Here is a 23,369-nt window from a genome sequence, read left to right as displayed (position 1 = left end):
AATCACCAACTTGCCCACGTTACACTAGCAGTTATAGAAGCTTAGCAAAAATTTTCACTTCGTCATGTAAAAACGGAGTAACTAAAACAATTGTTCAACTTATCAAAAATTTTCCAAATGACTGTCATAATTGTATCCGACTCAATATATGCCGAAATGGCTGTTTATCTCTTGTGAAGAAAAAAAAAATAGTGAAATTATGCTCTCCGCAGGGCAAAAAATGGTAAGGCGAATTGAAAACCTCGCAGTAAACACAATTTTGCAGCCAAGTCCGCATAGTCTTGGTTGCCTCATGAAACATTAGGTCAGTGTGTGCAGATTTCTTCATTTTTAGAAACACAATTCGAAACTTGCAAATAAGCTGTACCAGGTTTATCTGCTTGAAATGAACGCAAAACTTGCCAAAGTGAGAATATTATCATAAAAGTTCCAGGAATGCTGCATTACATATGCAATGAAAACAAAAAACAATGAGATAATTTGTATCCGGTCTTTATCTCGCGCAAAAAATTAACAGATCTGACATCTCTTTTTAAAGATATTGAAATAAAAGTTAAGTTCATCATAGTTAGTCTCATAGTTATATATTACCACTTGAGCAACTTGTTTTTGAACTAAAGCATACCTACAGTGCGTATCACAAAAGTCGGGTTCACTAAGATGAATGACTGAATTGTATTGTTGTTTAAGTCAACGAGTTTAATAAAAATAAAAACAACTATTTTGATAAAAATAAAAACAAAAATTTCTCTTTTCAATATTTACATGTTTATATTTTCTTTTATTTAGGTGAAATAAATCATTACGTTGGGTGAACCATTTTCTTTTCAACACACTGTTACCCTCGATGCCATGTTGAAAAATATTGAAGAAAAATTTATTTCAAGATTTTTAAGACTAATTGAAACATCAATATGATTAAAATCGTCTGAAAAGGTGTATGAATGTTTGATAGCTTTCTTATACATATTTTGAACACTAATGCGATCATATTCATTGAAAAGAATAGATTGGCATTTTCATAGAAATTGATGTGCAATCATCAAAACACGTACATTCAAAGGCGCTCCAAAATTTCGGGCGTACGAAGACATGTTTCACCATAAAAATGCAGTTCGTTGTCGATTTTCTATTTACTAAAACATGAAAGACCAATTCTACAATATGTAGTATTACCATTTATTTATGTGCAGAATATTTTTAAAGTTCCATGTTTGTGTTACGAGCAGTTGTTTTGAAAATTAAATGTGAAACTTATTCATTAGAGATTATGTTTGTTATTTTTTGTAAACATCAATTCAATTCTTGTTTACATTACGTAGTAGTTTCCATGAGTTTCACAATCGTTTTTTCGCTGATTTAATTGCATCATTTGTAATGGGATCGATGCATGAGTTTTTGTATCAGCTGCCCAATAATTGTGAATAAATGTTCGTAACAACGGAAGAACTTAAAGATATGTTGCACAACAAAGAAAAATTGCGCTTTTTTCATAACACAACAGTTACTAGAATAGTAATATAAACTAATTTGATAAATTGCACAATCAGTGGAAAAATACAGGACAGCAATATAACGTGCTACTTGGGGGATGATTTCATCGCTTCTGTTTGAAGCGAAACTCACACTGCGAACATCCTGCAGCAGAACTGCTCATAGTGCGAATTATTTCAATACTGAAGCAATTTTTATGAAGGATTTTCTATTTACGTGATTTCGTTTGCAGTTTTTTGACGAATGGGCAGTCATAACGGCTAGAAAACTAGCAACACGCAGAATTTTAATATCGATTATTTTATTTCGGTCTAATTTGAGGAACTAGATAATCTAGCAACACGACTTTGTTTGGGCACATCAGTTCCCAGTTTGTTTAAAATGTTTCTAAACAATAAAAATCCCAATTTTTTATACCGGAAGTACCGGGTATTGGGGGAGAAAAATTCCAAACAGAACTAACTCCGATTTCTCAAAGATTACTTAACCAGTTTCTAGAAACATATTAGGTATTTTTATATGATGTCCATATTACCGAATGTTGTGGTCAATTTTCTAAAATAGAATTTGTATAAATTTCTCATATGATCGATTATGAGAAAGGCATCATTACACCACTAGGTTGATTGTAACAGATTTTTTCAATTCTTTCTGGTCGACTACACTCCGGAACCGGAAGCCAGATCGAAAAAATATCAAGAACGATATATGAGGCGAGTGAAAGTGTATGCATATTTTTGTATCAGGTGTACAACTTTACTTCCGCCGTTTTCCGATAGGTGGCTGTGTCGGCTGAGGCTGGTCAAAATACTTAGATGATATTGCCTTTAAAGTGAGTGTGTACAGTGCCTAACGAATTGTCATCCCCGTTTCAGTGACAGTTGTTCTTGTTTTCGTATTATTCACGCTCGAAAATGTCTGTTTATGTGCCCAATTCTCGCCATTTGCGGGAAGTTTTACTTTTCTATTACAATTCGAAAAAAATGCAACTGAAGCGCATCGAATGCTCTCAGAAACTAACGGTGATGCTGCTCTGAGTAAAAGAACGTGTCGGGAGTGGTTTCAACGTTTTAAAAATGGTGATTTCGCTGTCGAAGACAAACATGGTGGTGGAAGAGAAAAAACCTTCAAAGATGAACAACTAGAAGCATTGCTTGATGAAGATTCGTGCCAAACCCAAGAAGAGCTTGCCGAATCGTTGGGAGTGAGTCAGCAAGCCATTTCAAAACGTCTCAAGGCCCTGGGCATGATTCAGAAAGAAGGAAACTGGGTGCCTTACGAGTTGAAACCGAGGGACATCGAGCGCCGTCTATTTGTATGTGAGCAACTGCTTCAAAGGCAAAATCGTAAGGGGTTTTCACATCAAATCGTAACAGGTGATGAAAAGTGGGTTCGATACGATAATCCTTAACGCAGAAAATCATGGGGAAAGCCCGGGCATGCTACTTCGTCGAAGGCAAAACCAAATATTCACGGCGCCAAGGTTATGATTTGTATTTCGTGGGATCAGCTCGGTGTGATTTACTACGAGCTTCGAAAACCGGGTGAAACAATCACAGGAGATCGCTACTGAAAGCAACTGATGCGCCTTAATCGCGCGCTAAAAGAAAAGCGGCCACAATATCAAGAGCGATATGACGGCCTCACGTAGCAAAAGTGGTCAAAAAGTACCAGGAAACGCTGAAATAGGAAGTCCACCCACCGTATTCCCCAGATGTCGCCCCTTCTGACTTCCACCTATTCCGTTCGATAGCACACGGCCTGGCAGATCAACATTTTCAATCCTTCGAAGAGTTGGAAAAATGGATTGCTTCATGGATATCGTTAAAAGAGGACTCCTTTTTTCGAGCCGGGATCCGAAAATTGCCGGAAAGATGGGAAAAAGTTGTCGCTAGCAACGAACAATACTTTGAATGTAAGCACTTTTTCGCAATAAAGCTTTTAATTTTGGAAAAAAACGGCGGAAGCAAAGTTGTACACCTGATAGCATACACACAAACATACATACAAACATTTCGAAATCTCGACAGACTTATTGTGGTGGTGATGGGCCGCCAAATGGTACAATGAAGCCTTTCTTATATATATTATTGTTGAGCTTTTGAAAGAACTTATCCTTGACAGTATGTTTAAGACGTTATTTTTTAATAATTTCCCGTCCGTTTTTTTATGTCGGCAAAGTTGAACACCATAACATTTGAACGTGAAGACGACAAGTTTAATTCTAATTCTACACAGAACGTTGAACCATTTGTTATTTTGATTGTCGTATTTGTATTATATTTAATCAGGAAAAAACCACATATAAATTAAGGAAAAGTTCAAACCTCTAAGTGGACATCATCCCTAACTAGTTTTGACATTTCAGATTCTGGTGCATGCTTAATGCAAACTATTTACCTACACTCAAAAATTGTAATACTTAATATGAGAATATTTACCAAAATACTTTTCACGTGGCTTTAAATGGACTGGCATTTAAAAGCTGATACTGGCATTTAAAAGTCGATACGGAACTTTAAATGAATAGTGGTGGCTAAGTACAGCGAAGCATGCTTAGTTTCTTCCAGTCAATTGGACTTTCTCTTCATGTGTTTTCATATGCAGGGTTTCATATGCAGGGGTTTCTGCGGTAACATTTTCAGTATGTAGTTAGCCATTTTAAGATTCGAATTATTGTAGCTGTTTTGTTCCTGTAATTGCTTTAAATATTCGGCTTCTTTACACTTAAGTTTAACGCGGCCGTTTTACAGTAAAAAATATTTATTTTTTTGTTGCTGGACTTTGTTCTATAGGGGATACTGATGGTTTCGTTGAGGAGGATGCTTCATTGTCGATGGTGACTGTCCCAGGTGTGCTGGGGTTGCTTGGGGTTGGTGTGAAGGAAGCACCGTTGTCCTTTGGTGTGGTTGTCTCCTTGTCCAGTTTATCACATGGCTTACCGTAGTGAACAGCTTTTTGGCAATATTGACATGTGGCCATCTGATTGAATTCTTGTATCTTGACCGAAAATCACATAAGAAGGTATAGGCCTCTTCAAGTGTATGCGTAATAAACGTACGCCATTTAGAATACCGGGGAAAAAGTTCTTCCACTTTTCTTTTTCGATAGAGAGAATCTCTCCGTATTGGGACATAGTTTTGCGAATATAAGAATCGGTGACGCTTGAGGGTAGATCATGCACACGCACTTCTATAGCACTATCTATAGAATATTCGTGCTCCCCATAGTGCACAATGTTATTGTCCTTTGCGAATTGAATTGCACCAAACTCATTATAAAACTGGATGTTAACAATATTATTTGTCTTATTGCACTGAAGTAAATGCACACGTTTAATGTCAAGATTCATTTGCTCCTTAAGCAAACCTTCAACTTCTCGTATCGAAGGTCGAGTTTTTCACTGCCTGAAGTCAACAATAATTGTATTCTTTCGTAGCGGCGGTAGCTTTTGTTCGTTTGATTCACTCATTTCGAGATCGTTCTATTGTTCACTACACAATACGGTACTTGGTTTCTTCCGTCCCGAACGTAAGCGGTTTTGTTTTACCGACTGACTTGGATGAGATGTGAAAGCAAACTGGAGAACAATAAATTAATTAATGTAGTTTCCTATGCTTATAGATCTTAAGGCGTAAGCTACAAGTAGTTTTTGGGTGACCCAGGGCATCTAAAATAAGTCTCCTAATTGTAAATGATATCACGAGTAAAGACCGTGAACAATAAGTTCGTTAATGCACAAGCGTAGATTGTGTACAAGAATCTTGTTAGTTCACTTGGTTACGTTGGTGGACCTTAAGGCCTATATTCCAAAGAGGTTAGACAGGTTAGAGACAATATCACATTTAGTCTTTTTTGCTGAATGTAGTACTACGAGCACGCTAAAGTCACCAATCTTTTATTTACTGTTTTTTTCCAGAGAATTCTTGGAGACTTCCGATCTTAACTAGATTTTCTTAACAAACATTTTCGTAACATAGATTTCATAGTATTCAATTCACTGAAGCATGTAGGATTGTTTGCAAAAACATTTTTTACGCGATTATGGCGTAAATTAAATCGAAAATCTCGTTATTTAAAAAGGAACGCATAAAAAGATAGCGTAAATTTAATTTGAGTAAATTAAGTTCGCGTAAATTGAGGTTTTAGTGTATTGAATTCGTAACGCCTTATCTGTCACGGGATGGTGTGACTGCGATGTGTTTGCCTTTCTCATATAGAAAGGATATGCAATCGCTGTGAAAACCAACTTACAACTTTGTCATATACAATTCGACTCAGTTCGTCGAAATCACAAAATGTCTGTGTGTGTGTGTGTGTGTATGTGCGTGTGTGTGTGCGTGTGTGTGCGTGTGTATGTATGTGTGTATGTGACAAATAATGCCACTCAATTTTCTCAGAAATGGCTGAACCGATTTTTAAAAACTTAGATTCAAATGAAACAAGCGATGCCGATTTTGACGAATCATGATTCAAAGTAAAGCTCTCATTGTTTTTAAATATGCTGGCTAATTTCATCCTGATCCGACTTCCGGTTCCGAAATTACAGGGCGATGAGTGTCAAAACATTCAAATCGTCATGACGATGCATGACGTCATAACGTCAATGAAGATACAAAACTAGTGCGCGACGGTACGTGCGGCTTTGCTGCCTTCGCAGCGTGCTTTGTTCAATTTCGTATAGCGTGCACATTGAACTTTTTTTGCCACATTAAAATTTATATTTTCCAGGTGAAAAATATGTAAATTTTCTGATTCTTTTCATCAATTTGTACCTACTTGTTAGTGTTATAACGATGCTTTTTTATAAAAGTACACTTATTACCTTTCTCATATAGAAAGTTTATGCAATCTCTTGAAAAATTGGCTAGTGAGAATTAGCCCAGAGGGCTAAGTGTTCTATATCATTCGACACAGTTCATCAAGCTAAGCAATGTAAGTGTCTTTGCGTGTATGTGTGTGAGTATGTGACAAATAATATCACTCATAAAATAAAAAATCTCATAGTCCCAAAGGTTGCTAGAAAATTTCATCGTGCTTTCATAGGTTTAAGTGTGTTTAAAATTGCACACCGTCATTTAGAGCGACGTTACAAAAAAGGGATATGGCTCAAAACTGATTCAATTTGTAGGCTATATTATGATAATTACTTACTAAACGAACCGACCTGGGTATACTGGTTCCAAGTAATGGAAATACTATACTGGTTACTGGTTCCAAGTAATGGACTATACTGGTTCCAAGTAATGAAAATAGTGGTCATAAACTCTAGAACGAGATTCACTCAATTTTCTCAGAGATGATTTGATCGATTCCCATAAACGTAGGCTCAAGTAAATGTTCCTATAGTCTCATAGGTTGCTGTTTAATTTCATCCGGGTCGACTTCCGGTTCTAGATTTATAGGGCGAAATGTGTTCAATCATTTAGTGCGACGATGCAAAATAAAGTAAAATTCTTATTAACTTGACATAACTGTTTACAAATTGAAAAGGTTATGTTTTAGTTTATACCCAAACAAAGTTTCTTCTTTTATTCAAGATAGAAAAGAAAATTCTTGACAGAATTTTCCAGTGAAATTTTTTGAAATATAAGTAATTCGAGAAAGGCATAATTACACCACTAGGTGGATTAAGACAGGTTTTTTCAAACAGTATTTGATTTCTTAGGGGGATATTGATCTATAATATATTTGGTTTATCGCTCCAGCGCTTGTTTATCGAATATCTCAACTTTTAAGGCTTCATTTGAATATTTCTTTCCTAGTAGCAAAACTGATCCTTGTTTAGCTCATGCGTATCAAGAATTTGTATGGTTCTTAAAATGTTCAATCTATCAGTACATGAGGATTCTAAACAGGAAACACAATATCCCACACAACTTTGAAGAATCCCTTTTGAAGCAAAAACTATCTTCAACCCTGCGACAGTTTTCCAGAAAAGTTTTAAAATCCAAAGCCAGAATTACAACAAAACTGCTGGATAGATCAATTGAAAGATGAAGCACGATGTTGCTGAAGGACTCAATATAATGAGGTCAAAATGTATTGGCAGTTCGCCTTTAAGATACATCAATCACACTTTTTTTTGCTTCTGATTGGGTCAATCAACTTATTTCTACATTAACATAAATAAATAGGCTTTGGTTTTAATACATGGAGCTTGCACTTTGGAGAAAAATGACTGTAGATCGCTCCTTCCGGTTTAACCGGATTCCTAATTGAAACAGTCATTATTTTTAACCACCTTCTTCATTTGAATATGTAAAACCGAACCATCCGGACGACTGTAACAATACGCAACCAACTGCTCGACCTACTTTCGGACCACAAGTTACAGCTGTATGTACAATCATATTTATCTTTGCTCGACACTCCAATATCAAAACAACAGGGAGAGTTTTTCTCGTACTCTCTATGTAGGTAGGGGAAGTGTAATTATCCTTTGCTCAGTTGAAAAGTTCAAAGATTGTATATCTTTCAATATAGTTATGAAATAATATTTTTAAAAATAACTTATCATTTCAATTACTCGACATTACTCCTCTTGTCATATAAAGTTGTCCTAAAATAAGATCAGGCTCCGAATATTATGTAAAAGTGATGCTACGGCGAAGAAAAACTTATGTAAACTGCCTTAAGAAATAAACGTACTTATGAAAAAAAAAAAAAAAGATCAGGCTCCTTAGTACGTATTGTGGTTTAGTTAGGCTGCATCATGCTGCCACTACCATACTATAGCTGGTAGCTTTTTATCTTAATCCCACAACCCTACGGTAACCTTTATTCGTTCCCCTTTCCGGAACACACATGCCAGAAAGTGTTCCAATTAACGGTTACACTCGGCTTGTCCAATCCTAGTGAGCTTGCATTATGTATTTCATATGCTTTATCCAAAACGTCCCATGAGTAGAGATTATGCTGCTTTTGCGATTCATCCGCTTTGTTATGTTATAATCATTCAGATAGCCTAAGACAGATCCAGGCGCCTAATTCGAATAAAGCGATTTGCTTATAGTCCACTCATATTCAAGGAGCTATGACAATTTCTGCGCGATACAACCCACATTATTAAAATGACGGAATGGGCAATGAATTCTCAATCGACTGCTCGTTTCTGGGTGCTCAATCAAGCCGATTCACAGTGACATTATAAATGTCATTGATATTTCGCTCATTTTATGAACGTGTTAGTGTAAAAGCAGACCCTGTCAGCTTGAAGCGAAATCAATCTTCAGTTCAGCAACGCCATCGCACGGCATCACATTCATCATATCATGTCAATTGTATGGGTGCGCAGGGCAGCTATTTTGGCGCGCACGAATCTGACTGGTTATTGACTGGTTGTGTATATCCGAAAAACTTGAAGATTTAAATTTATGTATTCAGTTATTTAGAAATAAACTAAAAATAAGCACGAAAACGAGCAAAATCGGGAAAGAATAAGAAGAAAACGAATTGACAGCATCTTCTAACTCAATTCCGATAGATTTCCGAACCAATCGGTTGGAAGTGAAAATCGGTTGTTGCACTGGATTCCGCATTGATTCGGATTTCATATTGAATTCCACAAGGAATTGTGAATGAAAATGCTTCACCCATTCGGATTTGATTCGGAATTCATTCCAAACTGAAACCATTTGCTTTGTCAATTTGTCGAGCCGATTTTTTCGCCTGTTTTATTTCAAGTACTAACAATGTCTTAAAGACGAACTAAATGATGAATTATTACTCGACTGCTCGTTAAGGAGTGCTCGATAAACCCGTTTGACAGTGACATTATAAATGTCATATAATTTTCGCTCACTTTATGAATGTGTTAGTTTAAAAGTTAGGCGCCTTACGCCATTTCAACACATTCCAGATAGAGGAATGAACGATGCTGACTAAGGTAGGCCTTTTTGTTAATTTTCAACAAAGTAGGTCATATTAGATGATGATCATACAAACTTACTTTTGTTATACTGGTTTCGGTTTCAGGTAAGTAGTGGTCTAAAATTCCAAAACTCTCATCGACTTCTAAGGCTGTGAACCATTTCGAGGTTAATTTTATCTTCTTGTTAAAATCTGACACTTGAGAATTGATATTAGAACTTTCTTTGCAAGAATTTTTTCAGTGTCGGAAAATAACCATCGATCTGTCAAAAATAACCATGCTCTCGAGCAGGGTTATTTTTGACAACATCAAATTAACCGCTCGAATGTCAGATTATAACCAAAAGTTAAAATTAACCACGAAATGGTTCACAGCCTAAAATTGCTTTTTGGGGGCAAGTAATTGGAACTCTAAACTGTTGATTTTAAACATGATAGCGTTGCTCATATGCTTTAGGTAAGGCTATTCCACAGCGATTTTGTTATTTAATCGCTCCGTTCTATACGCTAAGATTTGCATTTCTGTTTTGAAGCCTCGTGCCATTTGGAAGCACTCGTGAAAACCGAAAAAAAGAGGAAAGGATCCAGCCATACATATATTCGAAGTGCGCTTGCGTTCGTCTTTCTAGTCCTAAATAACTATGAACGGGAAAACAGCGGCAGGATATCTTTCTCATCTTCAAAATCTTGCTCAACTATGGCATGGAGATGGATTTTGAGATAGAGTCTCCTGATCAATTTGATATATCATCTTCAGAATAACGGTATCTCAATTCATCTCAGCTTCACCATTCATCTCATATACTGAAATCATTAGCTAGAGAAAGCTATCTGCTATCTCTTTTCGTTGCATAAAGTTTTATAAGACGACATCACAAAAGAACTCGCTTGTCCCATAAACAGTATGTTTTACATGTTTATCGCGACATTACCGACAAAATTGATTTAGACAAATTGTTAGACAACTTTATTTTGCGAAATGTTTAGCGCAGCGCTGTATTTGCATTGCACGAATGATTGTTTGCATTTATCAATACAATTTTCGCAAAACACCCTATAATTTTAGATATACCTGAACCCAAGTAGTTTTTGAATGCGTGCTTTATACACAGACTAACAGACAGGACACTCAAATTAGATTCTTCAATCATTTTAACGGTCATTTCGAATATTCCTTTATTTGGGACAGTACTCACATGTGTCATGATGGCGCCACGTTACCCTATCAAAAACATCCTGTCTGTCATATAGACTGTGTTTATTTTTTTCATTTACCGACAGAGTTGCCATTCATACAGAATTACCTGTAATGTAATGATTTGTATACGTCCATGCGAATTTCATGCAGGATACAGATTTAATACATATTGCCAAATAACACAACGAGTGTACAGATAGTAAATAGTTCGCGCAGTACAATATAGGTGGAGCTAGTGCACCACGAAAAATTATTTTTTATAAGAATTTACTCATACTGTCATGTCTGTTAGTCTGTGCTTTATACCCTAATGATCTTTTTTACGCTGTATTAAATCAATGACAAAACTACTTCAATATTTCAAATTCTTCATAAATAATAGAAACGTAGTCAACGAATTTTAACGTAGAACTACATTTTTTGATATCTATATTGGGGTGCGAATTCAAAATACGGAAAATAACACCGATCAATCAATGGTCAGGTTGATAACATCTACAGCTAAACCAATTTTAAATAGATTTCCACAATCATTACACTTATTACTTAAAAATATGTCTACCTAACGATTTGATAAAACTATATATATTAGCTAACTGGTAATAGAAACTTCAATTAGTAAAGATAAATGTCCAATTTTCGATACTATCGTATTACTGTGCACATGAGCAAGTAGACCTCACTCCTAGAACATACTCAAATGCAATTAGTTTGAAAAATAGTAAAACAGTATTAGGTAAAATTATACATTTAAGTTCCATTTTGTGACAAAAATAGGTTTTCAATAATTCGCAAAGTTTCGTGCAATTTTAATGAAAACTCTTGTGTAAGGTCGGAACATGCAACTAAAAATATTATAAATATCGACGAAATGTTTTGCGAACATGTTTTTGGATACATGAACTATAAAATAAAATTATATATAGCAAAATCGGTTACCTCGCGAAAAATGGGGGTCACTTAAAAAAATGTTGATCTTCACAAATGGAAAATTGAAATGAAATGAAATTTCCTCCTTTTTTGTTTTTTTAACAAAAAAATTTCAGGAAGTCTTCCAAAAACAATTTTTATGGTAGCTGAATACGATAGCAGTTTAGCGGATTTGGAAAAAAATTAAGGTCCTAAACTTAGTGATAGATTTTCAGACTTGATGCTGAGAGCGAGAAAGAACGAATTATACCCGCTTGTGAGGAATTCTGGCAACCGTCAGAAGGCTGGCTGCATTCCGGCTGCTGTCAAAATTGTCCAGGCGAAATTGCGTCATTATCTCGCCGTACGTGTCTTGTTTATTTCCCTCCTCTTTCTTTTTTCTTTTTGCCTTTCTCATGTAGGAAGGTTATGCAATCATTTGAAAAACCGACTAGTGAAAATTGGCCCGGAGCGCCAAGTGTCATATACCATTCGACTCAGTTCATCGAGCTGAGCAATGTCTGTGTGTGTATGCGTGTGTATGTGTAAAATAATCTCACTAGGTTTTCTCGGAGATGGCTGAGCCGATTTTGACAAACTTAGATTCAAATTAGAGATGGGCAATTCGCTCCTGAGCTGCTCCAGTGAATCGAATCTTTAAAGTGAGCTGACAGCTCACAGCTCTTCTTAAAAGAACCGCAGCTCACCAGTTCACCGCACTGGTAAGGTGGAAACAAGCTACGAGCTGAACGGATCTTCGGCTCTTGAAGAGCGAGTTATAAATGAGAAGAAATGTGTACATGAGCTTTTGTTCGTTCTTCCAAATGTGTATCTATCCTTCTTTAACAGATTGAATGAGCCATTGTCAATAAGAAATTTTACCTCTCACGCAGTAGGCTACGGTACATTCAGGGATGCCAACAAATGTGACATAATAATGATTCGCACACAAATTAGTTCGCATAGCATTGTTCTTTGTGCATTAATGATTTCGATCATGCATATGAAAGAAAAACGGAGTAAGAGAAACGGCGCAAGAAAAACGGCGCTAAAAGCTAACCATCAGTTCAATCTAAATGAGCTGATGAGCTGATGCATTGAATCGATTCACTTTAGTGAGCTGATCGGTTCGGAGCTGCTCACCGGTATGAGCTGTTTCGCACATCTCTAATTCAAATGAAAGGTCTCGTGGTCCCATACGGAATTCCTGAATTTCATCCGGATCCGACTTCCGGTTGCGGAATTATAGGGTAAAGTGTGTTCAATATTGTACACCGTCACGAAACAAAAAACGTAAAAAATTTCTAAACTAGTCTCAAAACTACACAAATCGATAGTCATTATCAGTAGGCAACTAAACAAACCGATTCCGGCTATTCTGGTTCACGGTATCCGGTTCCGGAAGTACCGGAAATAGTTAGTTAGTTAGTTTTCTTTATTAAAGAGACTTTCAGCCGGTGGCTGGTTCGTCTCTGAGCACCGGAAATAGTGGTCATATATACCAAAATCACTCACTTTTCTCAGCAATGGTTTGACCGATTTCCACAAACTTAGATTCAAATAAAAGGTCTTCTGGTCCCATACGGAATTCCTGAATTTCATCCGGATCCGACTTCCGGTTCCGGAATTGTAGGGTAAAGTGTGTTCAATATTGTACACCGTCACTTAAACCGGCGAAACAAAAAACGTAAAAAATTTTCTAAACTGGTCTCAAAACTACACAAATCGATAGTCATTATCAGTAGGCAACTAAACAAACCGATTCCGGCAATCCTGGTTCACGGTATCCGGTTCCGGAAGTACTAGAAATAGTGGTCATATATACAAAAACAGATCTCACTCACTTTTCTCAGCGATGGTTTGACCGATTTCCATACTGAATTCCTGAATTTCATCCGGATCCAACTTCCGGCTCCGGAATTATAGGGTAAAGTGTGTTCAATATTGTACACCGTCACTTAAAATATTTTCGGATGCAACAAACATGTTATGCATAAACAATCTCTTGGTTTCTTTCAAAAATCGAATAGAAAAATTTTGAATAGAATACCACAATATTATATGTACATGAGAAAGGCATCATTACACCACTAGGTGGATTAAAACAAGTTTTTTTTTATTCGATTTCATTTGATACGTACAAAAAACGAAATCTTGAGACGAGGTAAATGAGATTGAAATATGGGTATGTTTGGTAGTGAGAAAGTAATATTATTGGCAATAACATTTTCCATGACTAGTATGACATATGTATATTTTATTGAAAAAATAAAACCAAGACGCTTAAAATGTAGAACCGATTCAAAACGGTTCTGCCAATCTTGTATGGCAAGAATCCGACAGAAAAGAACCGTTAATAACCGCTAGGCGAAATTCTCTGCCGGAAACGGTTGTTGCATTGTTGCCAGACTTTTGACGGAATTCCGACAAAAATGGCTGGGAGACATAGCCAGTCCTCTGTGGGGAAATCTGCCCGCCGCGTACAAGTGGGTATCAGTGCTGAAATGACACGGTGTTACGACACCGAAATGCTATTGTTGGCAGTCTGTGAAAGTGATGCTAATTTGACTATAAACGAAAATCCACAGACAGTGTAATATCAAAGCTGTGTTATCAATTGGCGTCATTTCAAGTAAGAAGACGCCTCCGAGGAAAAAGAAACGAACATAAATCTCCATCTTTCATCGAGATTGAAGGTTTTGATCCAAAGTTATGAAAAGACCTAAATTTAAATGCTAAATCTCGGTGAAAAATGCTGACATTTACACAATCGTGTACTCAGTAATCGACTCGACAAAATGTACAATTACTGAAAATCTCGGCGATCCTGGATAATCTCGACAGCAGAGGGTTGAGAAAGGGATGTTTTCTAATAACCTTAAAAAAACTTATTTTATCCACAGACTAACAGACAGGACATTCAAATTAGATTCTTTAATCATTTTAACGATCATTTCGAATATTCCTTCAGTTTGGACTATACTCGCATATGGCATGATGGCGCCACGCTACCCTATCAAAAACATCCTGTCTGTAATCTAGACTGTGTTTATTTTTTCATTTACCTACAGAGTTGCCATTCATACAGAATTACCTCTAATGTATTGATTTGTATACGTCCATGCGAATTTCATGCAGGATACAGATTTAATACATATTGCCAAAACTATATACAGAATTGTGCCTACTTCTCATCCTTCAACGCAATACAAAATCGAACCCGTTTTGTTACAATATTTACTTACTCCTGGTCTGCAGTCACTTAATTTCGGGTGAAAATTACCAACACAATCAAAAATAGTTTAGATGAACAACGTTGAGAAAAGCAAATGGTTACCTTCCAACATCGCTAAAAAGTTAAATATATTATCAACGTAATCCAATAATTTATTGTGACGATTCATTTTCAAATATTATGATGAAATCAGGCAGCAGCTGATTGGTGTTGACAAACGAGGGAGAACCAACTAGTAAAAAAACTTTTACATAACACAAGTGGTGTACCGATAGTAAATAGTTCGCGCAGTACAATATAGGTGGAACTAGTGCATCACGAAAAATTATTTTTATAAGCATTTACTCATACTGTCATGTCTGTTAGTCTGTGTTTTATCCACCTAGTGGTGTAATGAAGCCTTTCCAAGTGCCTTTCTCATATTATTTATTTAATCACAATTTTTTTTTCAAACTTGAATGAAATCAAAAACGTTCTTTGTTATAAACTACAATCACCTTTTAAAATTGTAAAAAGTTAAGTCGAGTTATTATAGATTTAAATGAGTTATTATAGATTTAAATTTAAAGCCTGCACGCTTTACAAAATTGAACAAAGCACGCTGTGTGCTAGACGGTGGCGTTTTCTTCTTCCGTACCGATTTTGCATCATTTTGTATGACAGTTTGAAAGTTTTGATACTCATTGCCCTATAATTTCGGAACCGGATGGAATTTCACAGTATCTTCTAGGACACTGAGTGTTTTAATTTGAATAATGATTTGTGAAAATCGGTTTAACCGTTGTTGAGAAACTGAAGTGAGCTCCGTTTTTGGAGCTTTTCTTGGCCATTACCGATGCGTTCGAAAGCGGAAATTTCAGAATTTCAAGACCTTCATTCATTTCATTTGTACCTTAATTTGTAAAAATCGGCATACCAACTTTGAGAAAAGTCAGTGATATTTTTTTTCATTTTTTTTAGCATATCACCCTGTAATACGAAGCGAAGCGAAAGCGAATGTTATCTTTTTAAGAATATTTATTTATGAGATTTCATAAAAAAACATTTTTTCTTCATTAAATACAAAACAATCCTTATTTTAATCACCGATCTGTTCCTCCGTTATCGTTTGCAAAACACCTTTTGAGCAACGTGTTGGAATACTCAATTTGTTCCTAAAAGTAAAAAATATATATATATATATATATATATATATATATATATATATATATATATATATATATATATATATATATATATATATATATATATATATATATATATATATATATATATATATATATTTTTAAGTATATTAGGTTTTGCACGAACATGACATAACCTCACAAAAATGAACAAAATGAACTTTTTTTGACAGTCGACGTGTACTTGTTTACAGTTTAAAAGTTCATCAGAAGTTCATCGTTCGAATGTAAAAGTCGCCTCACATTCAACAGATTCATACATATATCGCTCCTTGATGCTGGAAACACATACAGGACAATCTTTTTAGTTATTTTCACTGTGGAATACGTTTTTAACGTGCACCTTTTCGTCATTTTTTCAATTTTTAACTTGCAGTCGCAAAACAAAACAAGTACACGGCAACTGTCAAAGATGAACTTGATTCATCGGCAGTTCATCTGTGTCGTCATCGTGCAAAACCTAATTAAAATTTTGATCATTGAAACTCACTTGGCACTCATCTTTTCCGTTGTTAAGCTTTAGAACCGATTCTAGTTTAGATTTTAACTTTAGGTTTGCGTCCTGACAGCGTCGAACTGCTTCCGGGCTCTCGGTAAGCACACAAAGTGTTGACAAAGCGGTTTCCAGTTTTGCATCATATTCTTTAGCAGGTCGCACCGATGCAGCCACACGTTCTACAGCGTTCAGTTTGATAAATTCATCCCTTACAGCAGTAAATTCGGTGCATAGGTTTGACATCAGAAATGATGATTTGATTCGCAGTTTCTCGTTATCGGTCTGAATGCATCCAAGCATACACTCGAGTCCACCCATGTCGATGAAAGCGGCCAAACACGGTTCATGATTTCGAACCATGCAAGATACAGCATGCATCGCTTGACTAGCAACCGGTGCTTCACCGGAGAGGAATTCGATTAATTTAGGAAGAACGTTTGCCTCAAGTAGGCGTTGCTGACAATACGGGTTATTTTGAGTAAGTTCTGCAATTAAACGCAATATTCCAGTGCACACCGCAGTATTGGGCGACTCTAAGCCGGGTTGAATGATTGATGAACCACCCACCTTGAGGAAATCTGAAACCAATTTTTAAATTATGTGCCATTGGAATATCATGACTGTTTAGGAGTTAGGAAATAACGAAATATTATACTTAACTCACCATTGGCTGCATCGATATCCTGAACAAAATCGATGATTATCTCGATTGCCTCTGGTTTGTCCTCTTCGGCACCCTCCAACAACGTTCGCATGGCCTTCTCTATTTCTTGTACCACATCTACAGTTAATGATTTCAATGCGTCCTCCAAAAATCGCCGGCGTTCTTCATCCATTGGTTCTATGTTGGATGACTGGGGAGCATCTTCTGATTTGGTTGCATCCATAGCAAATTTCAGCAAACCCTATAAATAGTAAAACTTAAAAAATCTGCAAATTTAAAATTTACTACTGAAAATTCACCTTTAAATTCTGAGGTTGTCGAGGTCGATCTGGATTGTTTCCTCCACTAGCCATGATTGCGTTGTTTCAGTAACTAATTAGAATTCGTATGGTTCGGTAATATAATGACCACAAACAAAACAGGTGAACAAGTGATGTCTACACGGTTTGAGCTAACCAGGATAAGTTTGAGCAGTTCACACTTTTCCAGAATGCGCTAGACTATTTATTCGATCAACATTAGAAAAGGTCCTATGCGCAAATGACAGTTTATCTTTCGATTTCCATTATTACGGTAGATTCGAGTGTTTTACATTAATTAATTCGGAGCGGATCGAAAATTCTTTTTTTTTCCTTTGTGTTGTCTGGAGTAAACAGACTGGCTAAACACATGGTTGATCCATCTCGCCGGATCGAAAATTCGATTTAGTTATTACTTTATGTAAGTATTTAGAGGTTTGAGGAAAAAGAGTAAACAATAAGAAACTGTCACTTGCATATAGAACTGTTTCAAATGTCTGTCTTAATCAGAGATGCCATTTATACAGATTTATCTGTATTATACAGATTTTTACATGTCCATACAGATTTTATACAGAATACAGATTTTGTGCAGATTTCGTATGTTTAATACAGATTTATACAGATTTATGCAGATTTCATACAAAGTACGATTTTTTTTTTCTTTATTTGGCCTAAGGCATTGTTTAGGATTTAGTACTAGAGATGAGATAAAAGTTTCGTAACCAAAGAACAAAATTTGATTTAAAGTTGCGAAAATTGTAAATGTCTTTTTCTTCAAGAAAAAATCGAGTTTTTCAAAAACGATGGCGAATTGTTTTTTATTTGCAGTATTAGTATTTTACCTGGAGTGGACGGTATTAATTGTTTCGCTAGGTTCAAAAAGTTCGTAATTCACTATTCCTAAACCCATCAGACACTTAAAATTTTTTTTACCAAAACTATACGATCTTTAACTCGATGTTGATGATTGTCCTGGCGTTATCCATGATTTCTGCGTTTCGGGTTCCCATATATACTTATCTTTCGTCGACAGTTACAATCCAATGCAGTTTTCTTTAGAAGCGTGAAAGGAGCATTTCGCACTGGGTTTTTGCATGTTCATTCTGTTTGTGTGGAACCCATTTACAAATCATTTTAAAATTTTCCCAAGGCTCTTAGACTATCAGAAATCTGCATGCTTAGACTATCAGAAATCTGCATCTGCATCACTTGAGGATGAAATTGAAATGCTAGGCTATAATTTATTTTATTTTTGTATCATTTTAGTCCAATGATAATTGTAGTTCGTCATCTACATACATTTGTGGTCGATTTTAAAGTTCTTAGTCAATAACATAAAAATAACCTGTTTTGAAATGTTGAAACTAAAGCTCACAAGCTTTGACAGTTGCAACAAGATCCCCATAAGTCTCAACAAGAACTCGTTACCCTTTTCACTTAAATGAACAATAATATCATATCTTGCCACCAGGCTTCCCAGCAGTACTGCTCTTCAATGACATCCGCCACGAGATAGCATGAACTGTCTGAGCGCAAAGTCGAAAGCTCAGTCTACAATATGTGTGAAGCATACGCCGAACTGTAATGGCAACAGCGCTCGCATGCCTAAATGAATGCTGTCACTGAGACAGTTTGTACTCGCCAGATTGATGAGAGTATTCTATCCGGAGAGTAGTCAAACAGAACGGGCTGTTTGTATCCTGTTTCTTTATGTTAGCTCATTCGCATGAACTGTTACGGCGACATCCTTTGAAAATCGAAGACATCCTTTGATTTTTAGGGAATTACTGTTACGAAGGGCTGTCGCGGGCCGGCTGTCTCATCAATTTCTCTTGAAGCAATAAACCGGCTGTTTCTGGAGACGTGCTGTGGTTCATAGTGCGCTCGCACTATTTCGATTGCCTCAATGAAACGGGACTAGTACATACGATTGCGTTGTTGGGATTACCTTTGCAGGAAACATTAGGGTTTCATTACACATTACCATTGTGAAATAAAGAAATTGTTTTAGATTTATATATACTGTCGGCGAGGGCAATGAATTTTAATAACTACATTAAAAGATAAGCACTGAGTTTTGTGTAACGGCTCATATATATGAATTTCTAAAATATTCATCCTTAGTGCTTCCTTCTTATTCCTAAAGAAACAGATACACTTCCATTCATTAATAATACTCCGAAAATGTCTTATTCACCCTTATCCTGAATAATGACGTTTGATTTTTGGATCGAATCGTAGCTACTTTTCACAACTATTTAATTATTTAGTGTATTTAACGTTACTCTACCAATTGTCGGCACACTTTGGTACCCGTGCCTCACCGATTTCGTTGAAACTATAGAATATGATACTCTTAACCCAAATAAGATGTTTGGTGCACTTTGAATAGTTTTCGACCATAAAATTGAATGAGCAACTTTTATGTTTATATGTGAACATGTGCTTTCAGATTTTCGATAAAAGTGTTTTAAAAAGAAATATATGATGAAACCATCATTTATCCCAAAAGCATCAAATTTTTTGGTTTACCCCAAACTTTGTTACAAATTTAGTATTCTCAATTGTTCTTTTTCACATAGGAATCAATCAACTAATAGCTTAAATTTATTTAAAATAGCTTAAATTTAGTTGTTCATTTAACATTCACATAGGTTTTGCAGCAGTTGAAGGAATGAGAATATAAAAACGTTGAGTTCTTAATTTGTTACTACCTTTGAAAACCGATCTTCAATAAACCTCTTTTGTTTTCATAAATATCACAAAACTAGAAAAATAAGTTTATAATTTTGTTATATGGAATTCAGTGCCTATTAATATAGCTTCATTGCGGCTGAAATTGACTTTCCCTTTGCTCTCATTGCAAGTTTCTATGTACTCCCCGGACCTTGTAATTGAGCTCTTTTTCGTTGAGATGGTAGATCTTTTAATACCATCTACACAAATACAGGGTCCGCAACCATGAAGTTGATTGGGGGAGCCCTCAGATAAAAAGTAGTTCAACAGATGGTTGTTTATGTGAAGAAAAGTTCAGAAGAAATTTTCAAATCGCAAATCATTTAATTAAAAGCCTTCCATTTAGTTTCATCCATATCCAACTTCTTGTTTCGAAATTAAGAGATGATCAGTACCAAAACTGGGAATTTAAAAATTTAATTTTTGAATTTTAAATAAATGAAAGCCAAATTCGTGTCATATACTTCTGTTTCTCCTAGGATAACTAAAACAATGAGTTTCTTAGGGCCGGAAATGACTGCTACAATATTATTATTATTATTATTATTATTTTTATTATTATTATTATTAATATTATTATTATTATTATTATTATTATTATTATTATTATTATTATTATTATTATTATTATTATTATTAGTATTATTAGTATTATTAGTATTATTATTATTATTATTATTATTATTATTATTATTATTATTATTATTATTATTATTATTATTATTATTATTATTATTATTATTATTATTATTATTATTATTATTATTATTATTATTATTATTATTATTATTATTATTATTATTATTATTATTATTATTATTATTATTATTATTATTATTATTATTATTATTATTATTATTATTATTATTATTATCATTATTATTATTATTATTATTATTATTATTATGATTATTATTATTATAATTTTTATTATATCTTTTATTTATTCCCGGTTTCAAACTTAATTGTTCACCGGGGATTTACACCTACATTTTTCAGAACATAATTTCTTTTCAGAAAGAAAACTGTTTAATATGTGCAATGAACTCGGCTCTCAGAATGTTTCACTATTTAGTTACAATATTTATAGTTCCAAACGTTTGATTTTTTTTAAATGCAGACACAAGCTACTAAGCCAATTCGATTTTAGAAAATTTTCGACATTATTAGACTTGTAACTGCGGAAGTCGGATCCGAATTAAATTCAATAGTTCGCTTTGCTATTCACGAACAACTTTCCTTTTCCGTGAGAGCCTACTCAAACAGAAAACCAAAAATGTGTACGAGAATTGTAGCAAGCGCATATAAACTGGATGTGCTGTTTGAAATTTCAATGCACCGCATCTTCTTCTGCGTGCGGCTCGTGATTGCAACATCTACATTTCCAAAATTGGATTGAGCGTAAAAGCACATAGAGGAAATGATTGAGATACCTCTAGAAGTTTACATGAAATTGTCCTTTTAACTGTAGATATAAATTTGGGCCTCAGTTACTTTTATAGCAAGTTTTGTGGCAAACAACGACATTAAGTTAAAGAATTCAAAATATACTGAATACAAGCTTCTACTTGATGAAAGATACGCTTTAACCGAGATTCAAATTTTACAATGTAAAGTGACAGTTTCAACGTGTGTAAAAGTCGCGAACTTCTGGTAGCTATGACCAAAATAATGTAATAGTTAATATGCTGTTTCTGGAAATAAGATAATTCTATGCATAACAGGAAGAAAATGATTCAGCAGATTATCAGCACAACCTTATATCATATAAGTAACCGTACAGTACCGATATGTATTTTGGAATATATTCCAGGGTAATAGAAACACTATACTATTCATATATAGAAGAGAACTTGATATGTCTGGAAAGCTTGAGACCACATTACTCAAGAAAGACATTATTACATAACTTGGGGAATTAAAACTTTTTTTTTCTAAATAAAACAAAATAAACATTCGAATCTGTTATGGGCAACCATGCTGCATTCCACGCTTGGAAACATATTTTTTGGAAGAACCGGAATTTTCCATTCAGTTTTTGCATTCAAAGCTTTGTTGTACGGTACCTGAAAATAAGATGTTTCTAAATGATTTTTGCCTTGCAAATTCCGACTCCAAAATTTACACTCAAGGTTTTTATTCGATTGGTGGTTCAATGTATAACGAACTTAACGAGCCAGGTTTTGTATGTTTCAGTCCTGACTTGAAAGGATTCTTAGTGTCCGTAGTATTGCAGCACTGGCCATGCAAAAGTCCCGTAGACTTACAAGTCGACTGCAAAGCTAACACTAACGAGTATCGAATATGGAATCTTTGATTTGAATATATCTTTCGCTACCAACATTTATTTACCGTTAACATATAAATCTAAAATCTGATTCAATTGGCTTATACACTCGTATAAGGAACGATCGCGTCTTTACTACCCTGAAGGAAGAGATAAAGAGGATGAAAATAATGCTCCACGCACATCAGTACGCGCATACACTATGAATGTTACAGCCCACAAACCGACCGCAAACTGCCTGAAAGGAGCACGCCGAACTGTCTCAGCTATTGAAATATATTGCTCTTTAATTAATCGATCGATCGATTCATAGAAGATCGACCAAAATATAAAAATTAACTTTCATTAAAACCAAAGTCCGTTCTTCAATCCGTTTCGTATTAGTAGTTTCGTATATTATTAATTATCAATTATATTGTTATCAATGCCCTAACAACGGTGATTGCTATGTGCAATGATCAACCGTTGCGCAAAGCAATCACCAAAGGCAAAACTAAAAACCCCCATGTTGCCTCGAATCGTCATATCAAACCTAGAGAAATATATTCGACCGCACCGGCTACTGTCGCAGACCTGGTCAAGGGAGAGTAATATTTTGCTCTCGACAGAAACAACGCAGTGACTGATACCCGAAGTTAACTGTTGCAATAGCGAGAACTTCATGCTTCTTCGGCTGTCGTGGACCACGACAAAATGTCTTGAGATGGAATGAACTGTCGAACGAAGTGAATGACGGCAACGTTGGCTGTACAGAACTATTTGTCTAAGGGCTGTCGTGATGAAACCTATCACAAGGCTGTCATGGAAAGAGTAGCATGACATCCTCAATAATAATGTCGCGCGGCGGTACATTTGGGAAGCCTGCTTGCCACACAAATGCTTTTATTTGGCTCGAAATTCAGATTCAGAAATAGCAAGTTTTTTCTCGAAACCACATAAACAAAAATATCCGCATTGAAGAGTGGGGTTCAAACAAAAAACGAAACGAATAG

The 23,369-nt window shown here is 35.3% G+C and overlaps 1 protein-coding gene across 1 annotated transcript; it reads right to left on the bottom strand.

Annotated features, from left to right (window-relative positions):
• Window positions 1-15,707: 15,707 nt before the first annotated feature.
• On the bottom strand, window positions 15,708-17,947 carry LOC131428454 (hsp70-binding protein 1). Its single transcript, XM_058592413.1, has 4 exons — window positions 17,352-17,947; window positions 17,053-17,293; window positions 16,383-16,966; window positions 15,708-15,862 (listed from the first exon to the last, which is right to left on the bottom strand). Exons 1-4 carry the CDS (start codon window positions 17,403-17,405, stop codon window positions 15,791-15,793), a joined length of 951 nt encoding a protein of 316 aa, XP_058448396.1. The 5' UTR covers window positions 17,406-17,947; the 3' UTR covers window positions 15,708-15,790.
• Window positions 17,948-23,369: the final 5,422 nt, after the last annotated feature.

This window comes from Malaya genurostris, chromosome 2 (assembly GCF_030247185.1).
Source record: "Malaya genurostris strain Urasoe2022 chromosome 2, Malgen_1.1, whole genome shotgun sequence".
Classification (NCBI taxonomy): Eukaryota; Metazoa; Arthropoda; class Insecta; order Diptera; family Culicidae; genus Malaya; species Malaya genurostris.
The sequence above is the reverse complement of the archived record's forward strand: the minus strand, read 5'-3'. Positions and strand labels throughout refer to the sequence as shown.

Excerpts from the sequence above, each read along its gene's own strand:
- LOC131428454 (XM_058592413.1), bottom strand. The coding sequence starts at position 17,405 with ATGGCTAGTGGAGGAAACAATCCAGATCGACCTCGACAACCTCAGAAT. Across the intron at positions 16,967-17,052 it reads GGATATCGATGCAGCCAATG|ATTTCCTCAAGGTGGGTGGT; the intron begins GTGAGTTAAGTA and ends AATTGGTTTCAG. Across the intron at positions 15,863-16,382 it reads ACGGAAAAGATGAGTGCCAA|GAACAAATTGAGTATTCCAA; the intron begins GTGAGTTTCAAT and ends TTTTACTTTTAG.